The 7,014-nt window shown below is 37.7% G+C and overlaps 1 protein-coding gene across 1 annotated transcript; it reads right to left on the minus strand.

Moving 5' to 3' along the window:
* Positions 1-843: 843 nt before the first annotated feature.
* Positions 844-6,323, minus strand: LOC103697631 (SNAP25 homologous protein SNAP32-like). The gene is made up of 6 exons (XM_008779539.5): positions 6,119-6,323; positions 3,866-4,436; positions 2,341-2,434; positions 2,136-2,263; positions 1,950-2,047; positions 844-1,131 (listed from the first exon to the last, which is right to left on the minus strand). Exons 2-6 carry the CDS (start codon positions 4,349-4,351, stop codon positions 1,032-1,034), a joined length of 906 nt encoding a protein of 301 aa, XP_008777761.4. The 5' UTR covers positions 4,352-4,436; positions 6,119-6,323; the 3' UTR covers positions 844-1,031.
* Between the last annotated feature and the right edge of the window lie 691 nt (positions 6,324-7,014).

Below are 7,014 nucleotides of genomic sequence, written 5' to 3' on the forward strand. Positions count from 1 at the left end.
GCCTCTTGTTTGGTTGGAGTTTTCAAAGGAGAGAAAAGGGAAAGTTGTATTCCCATGGGAATGTGATTCCCACATTTCATGGGAAAGTCTTTCCCATGAGAAACATGGGAAAGTTACTTTCCTATGAGGTGGGAATCACTCCATTTTTACTTTTTCCCAAAAAGTCCCTTCAGCATTAAAGAAGCATTAAAGAGGCATTAAAAACCTAATTTTTATTAAGGGCATAATAGGAATTATATATAACTTTCCTAGGAAAGTGGATGGCCAACCAAACATAAGCACCTTGAAAATTTGTCACTTTTCCATGGTCAACCAAACATGCCAAAAGTACTTTTCTAGGCATCCTCTTCCTAGGAATTTATTTTCCAGGAATCATATTTCTGGAAAGGAAAATGCTTCCCGCGAACCAAACGAGCCCTGAATGAAAAGGTAATGCTTCAGAAAGTATACTTTTCCTTACAGGCTTAGCCTCCATTTGTAACCCAAAAAAACAAAAAACAAAAAAAATCACATGCGGCGTCAATGACGTGCTTTCCATCGTGACTCGTGGGACCAGTGCAGGCTTTTGATCTGGATCAGGTCTCTCAGCCACAGCAAGATGCCTTGGATCTCATGTTTTCCAAGTTGAGCGCACCTTAAAGACATCCGTTCTTCCAAATGAGTTTAGTATAGTGTCATCTTCGGCGGTCTTCCCCAGGAACCTATATAATCCATTCTTGTTTCTAGATAAAAAATTTAAGCTCGTTTTTCTTGCCTTTTAGATCATGATTTTCCATAGGAAATCCCAACTCTTACCATGATGCAAATTGTCAAAAAGAAGAGTGGTAAACTTGACAAGGAAAGGAAGCATAAAAGCATGCAATTAATGGCAATCCGATTTATAATGTAATGTATGCATACAACCAGCATGAGCCAATTCAATACAATGGGTAAAATGTTATGATAAAAGTATGATGCCCCGGTCATGGTCACAGGAAGTTGATGAGAACCAGCTTCTGTCTTCAATAAAGATCCTTTCAGACATTATTGATCTATTTCCCAAGCAGCCGACGCCCTCGAATGTTTGCTCCTTTCACTCTGAAATTTAGTTCATCAACATCATCCTGCATATTATCCAGAGCTTTGGTTTGCCTGCAATTACCAAAGAAGTCCAATTTAGCAGAGAAAACGAGGGGGAGGCTCACTGAGATAGGAATCGATAAAAATAAACAATTAATGTAGCCTATGCTCAAAAATTTATGCTTTAATGCAGAATTTAGTGACCAGAAATGAAATGCTTGGATAAGATCGCATGTGTCATTAAGTAGCTTATGTCATAAAACATCTAGCAACGCCAACAATAAAAATGTGCCTCGGTGATTACCTGAAAAGCATTCCTTGTACAAAATGAATTCACTCAAAGTCATCAACTAAAGTTCCATCCAAAGGAGGCAGGGGAAAGAACAATGCATAGCAATAACATGATTCAATGACATACAACTGATACCCATATAATAATGAGATCCAGTCCTCAATATTTTCCACACCTCACCAGTTCAAACACTCAGTTAAATTTGGGTGTATCCCATGATACAACATGATACAAGCTCGCGATGCTACATGACGCCCACGTCAAATTGATGAAAATAAAGGATAAGTATTCTTGTTCTCACTATTCATCTATAGCATCATTCAAAACTTCAGGGAGGCAGCACTGCCTACCACTTTTTCTTTACCGTAATGCCCCTTGACACCACATTTTTCCCCCCAAATGCAGAACTCTACCATACATACAATATCCTAGTAAGAAGCGGATCATCTACTGGGATTGGCTTCAGCTCAGGGCTGAAGTCATAAATGAATGAACTATGAAGCCTCTAACCAAAACCAGCAACTACAAGTACTCCAAATTGAAACCCAGGCCAGGCCAAGATGACAAAAGGGGAACAGGAAAGAAACAGACAACTGACCTATCCATCTCAGAACCCATGTCAATAGCCATGTCCTTCAGCTCACCCAACAAGTTACTCAAATCAGAAAGGGCATCATCTTGCTTGGCCTTCTCTATCTGTTGAATCAAACCAGATAATAAGATAAAGTACATTGGTTGTGTACATAGCTAATCATAATTTCCTGTTTCCTACTATCAGCATTACCTCAACTTGCTCCAGCGCAGATGTCGGTTCAGAAGGAAAAGTTCGAGGATTGGACCGAGGCAAAGGACCTGACAATCCCAATTTCTGTCTCTGCTCCATGTGGCTACCCTTTCGTATAAAAGAATCATCTGTATATAGCTTGACCAAATTAGATAACAAATATAACCAAGACATATCACCCTATCACATTTTATTTAAGATTTACCTCTTGTTAAAGCAGGCCCCTTTATTGTACGAGTTTTCTTTGGCTTCCATGTCTTGGAGAAAATTCCCCCAAGACTTCCCAAAAGCTTTTCACCCTGGGCAAAAAAGAAAGAATGTATGAATTAGCAAGGAGATCCGTGTAAGAAAGAATGCCTCGCTAGCTTATCCTATCTTGTTTAAGTTGGAGAAGATGGGAACTTTAACAAAAAGGCAATTCCTTCAGGTTGCAGATAATCTAAAAACAAAGCAATGACCAAACAATCAAGAAATTTGTAATCAAATATATTTCTAAAGTCAAATAATTCATCAACTTTCAATAAACATGTGGCTTTAATACTAAAGGTTGAAATAGAATATGTTTGTAAGCTGCACAGTAAGCATCTGCATTTCTGTTCACCAGGGAAAAAAAAAAGGATCTGCATTTCTCATTTTGTATACAGTGAAAGCCACAAAAAGATATTAAGTTTAGATGATTTAGTCTTGAAATGGACTTTTGTTTTGAATGGAGTTGAAGTGGGACGTTATATTATGATAGGTGGAACTGTATGTGGTATCATCTGTATAAAGGTGCTGAAAATAAAGGAATGGCAGAAGTATTGTTCCAACTAGCATCCCTACAAATACAACTTATTCCAAGCCTCCCTGGAAAATACCAGGGAAAAAAAAAAGGATCTGCATTTCTCATTTTGTATACAGTGAAAGCCACAAAAAGATATTAAGTTTAGATGATTTAGTCTTGAAATGGACTTTTGTTTTGAATGGAGTTGAAGTGGGACGTTATATTATGATAGGTGGAACTGTATGTGGTATCATCTGTATAAAGGTGCTGAAAATAAAGGAATGGCAGAAGTATTGTTCCAACTAGCATCCCTACAAATACAACTTATTCCAAGCCTCCCTGGAAAATAGAAAAAGCAAGATAACTCCTAGATAGGGCCTCATCCTATTTTACTATATGACAATCATTAAATGTTGAAAGATTTCCTTTCTTCACCCATGATTCACCAAAAGATACCAACAACTAGGAAGTATCTCTGCAGCTAATTTAATGTCAGCGGCAATGCCAAATCTCAGCTAATATCGAACTATTAGATACATTTCTGCTGTATGATAATGTTTTCTAATTCTTATCTTAATGCTGGCATCCGGGAAGAGAGGAAGCTTATAATCAGTCTTGGGATTAAAAAAAATAATAATAAAGGAAATATCAGCTCGCTATTTTAACAGTTCTATAGCATATAATAGAAAAAATAGACACCTCAATTAATATAAATGGCATCAAATGTTATCCACACCAACTGACACAGTAATTTAAGTAACAGAACCTCAGAAGTGCAAGATTCTTATAAAGTATAATATGATATCTTATGAATTAATCACGTGCCCTATTGGTGGACAAGAAAAAACAAAGCATTCATAATCCTGCAAATTTTCAAAGGAAAAAGGCTTCACATCTTGCTAGATTATCATGTTCAAATAGTAGACCTACGTTCAACAGAAAAGAGCATCAAGTAAAGAAAGCATACCCTACTAAGTTCATGATCAACATCTATGGTAGTTAGATGAGTCCGATTAATTTGCTGGCCCTGCTGATGCAGGGTGACAAGAGTCCTTGAAGCATCGTCTCTCATCTCTTCAGCTATCTTCAAACAGCCATTTACTTTCTGAGTAGTTTCGTCAGCCTTGTATACAGCATAATTTTCTAGCTCTTGCACAGACTGGTTTTCAAAACCCCCCGATTCACGGAAGTCATTCTTGTATTTGTTTCTTGCGGATGAAAAGCCTGAATATGATGATGAAGTACCTCTTCCTTCATCCTCACTATAACCAAATTGGGAGCTTTCCTTATTTGCCCTGCTAATCGCAGGGGCTGAGGAAGCCCTTGCATTCTTGTGATTCAAGTTAGATTCCGAATCAGAATCAAAAGGATTGGAACCCAAAAACCCAGGATCAGCAGAACGTTGCTTAGAGGCCTTAGACACAGGTGTCCTCATTGCGCTAATTTTTGACATGTCAACAGCAGTACAGAGATATCAAAACAAGCAGTAAACAAACAGCGAAACTCTAAGCGCCACTGAAATCTGTCAAATGTTATTCCTGTCAGCACAAGAAAAAACTGTTAGAATATAATATCAATGCTATCCAACATTGAATTCGGAAAAATGTTACTTAAATGACACAAACACACTATAGGCCAAAGGAGATGGAGATAAGGAGGTAAACACAAAAATAATGTCACAAACAAGGTGAAAGACAATGTTTATCTAAAAAAGTGAAAAGACGTGCCTGAACAAGATAAAGATCAAACTAAAATCTGCATAGTGATGGTGAGGAAAAAATTAACATGACAAATGCTTTAATTAAGTAAACGGATCAAATTAATGGAAAAGAAAGAACAAGGACAGGTTAAAAGCATTGCAGAAATCAATATGATATAAAGAAACAACAGACAAGACAGTGGAGGCAAAGGGGGAAGAAGGAAAATAATAAGATCAGGTCTTACAGAGGAGTATCGAGAAGCTGCACATTTGAAATAAGAAAATTAACAGGCAGATCAGGTATTAGAAAAATACTGTTAGCTGACTTCAGAATTAATTTATGTGGCAATGAATGCATGCATCATAGAAAGAAAAATCCAGAAAATTATGAAGTAATATTTTAAAAAATAATCAAGGGGATCAAAAGTATACTCAGAAACATCAGTGACCACAATATAAGGAGATAGCAATGGAAAATCTGAAGCATATCCATAAGTTAATTGGAGAAGCTATATTACCAGTACATATGTTGAAAACCAAAGAGTACCGATTCTGCTAAACGATAGTAAAAGCAACAGCAATTGAAATGAATAACCAAGCATTAGATATTCAATAGACGTGAATCAAGAAAGAACTACAATAGAAATCTGATATGGGTTAATTTTTAGAAAACAAAAACAGTTCAAAAACTGCCTTGCTTCAGCTTTTCATCTTGCTGCAAATACAAATCACCAACGATTACAAATACAAATGGATTAGGCACTAAGATCTCTCTCTGTCTCTCTCTCTGAGAAAAGATCATATAATAGAAACATTAATAAGTGATAAGAACAGAGATAGATGACAGCAGACCAAACGCTAGATTCGGGAATTTAGAAACGGAAGTAGTTGCAAAGATAATAAAAGACACATGATTCTGATAAAAGCCTAGACTAGCGAATTTTCAGCCCATACAAGAATTTTTCCTTAGAAAAAAACAAAGGGCAAATTACAACATACCATCAGTAAAAACTCAAAACCTCAAGAATCGAAAATTTTCTTTAGACGCCAATCAGAACCCAGAAAACCGAATCCAGTAGCCACAGAATCAGAATCAACATGAGGAAAAAGGAGGAATTTTGAAAGATGGGTATGATTCCAAAATAAATAAAATCAACGGAAAAGAATCAAGTCTTCCCATTTCCTTTACACCCCCCAAGAAAAAAAGTCCACGGGAAGAAAACGAAGAGAAAAGATCGTAAACGCTCAAAAAAAATCAGCAAATTAGACATTAATAAATCCGGTTATAAACTATAGGTCGAACTGGGCTCGAAAATTACAAAACGAGCGACACCTCCAAGAACTGAAACATTTTCCAATACGACGATCAAAGTTAGACCGAACGGAACCATTTCTTCTCAATCTCTTCAAGAACTCAAGAAATAACTAATAAAACAGTAACATAGATCACAAACCCTCGCTGAAACCAAGAACAAGATATCAAAGTAATCAAATCCACGGATTTTGAAGAAAGAAAAGTACCTCGGAAAATAAAATCCCACAACGATAGGGATCTGAGCACCACGGCAAGTCGAAGAAACGATGGAGGAGGAGTAGAAGGTTAAAAAGACGAGCTTTCTCTCGTCTCCCACGCGGCGATCACGTCAAAAGGGGGCCGCAAGACTGCGAGCGAAGGGGCGAAGGTGGTAAGAAACCGAGAACGGCGTCTTTAGTCGAAACTAACTTCGATCTATTATTATCCATTTATATTATTTTTATATTTTTAAAAGAGATTTAGACGGCTGGGATATTCTATCGCCCCGCTGCGAGCCTGCGCTAGTAAATTGGACCGTTGGACTCTGTCTCGTCTTACGGTCGCAGCCGTCTGGCTTCGCAGGCATCAGGAGATTGGGTTCACGGGAAACCGAGGGATCACAGATCAAACGGTTCCGGTTCGAGTGATTGCTGACGACATATTTTTGTGGGTTGGATCACAAATTATATTCTAGTTGGATGTTTTAACGATGGCGTTATTTAATTGAAGGTGTGGACTTTGTTTTGGTTCGGATGGATTCTAGATGACTTTGAAGAAGTCTTGGCCACGAGTCCTTGCGCGAAACGAAAGTCCAAGGGAGACCTGGTGGTAGCCGCGTCGTTCATACGATATCCTGCACGCTGGTGGATAGGCCGGCTGGAATTTGGAAATCGGAAGTGGCAGCGAACGTTACATCTGTCTGACGTTGAAGAAAATTGGCGATGGAAGGTTGAAGTTTTATTCAATTGGATTGATTGGAAATTGGTAGATCCGGATGGATGACGGAAAAGGTGGAAATAAGATTAGATATAATTTGATCGTTGCAAACTAATCCAAAATCATTGTAAATCGAACCGATTATTAGTTTTTATCCATGGGTCAAATGAAATCCAATTCATAAGTC

This window comes from Phoenix dactylifera, chromosome 1 (genome assembly GCF_051530095.1).
Source record: "Phoenix dactylifera cultivar Ajwa chromosome 1, Ajwa_hap1_PhDact_Kaust_v1.1, whole genome shotgun sequence".
Lineage (NCBI taxonomy): Eukaryota > Viridiplantae > Streptophyta > Magnoliopsida > Arecales > Arecaceae > Phoenix > Phoenix dactylifera.

Coding starts and splice junctions, on each gene's coding strand:
- LOC103697631 (XM_008779539.5), bottom strand. CDS start 4,351: ATGTCAAAAATTAGCGCAATGAGGACACCTGTGTCTAAGGCCTCTAAG. Junction 2,048..2,135: donor CTGCGCTGGAGCAAGTTGAG/GTAATGCTGATA, acceptor TTGATTCAACAG/ATAGAGAAGGCCAAGCAAGA. Junction 1,132..1,949: donor ATGGGTTCTGAGATGGATAG/GTCAGTTGTCTG, acceptor TGGTAATTGCAG/GCAAACCAAAGCTCTGGATA.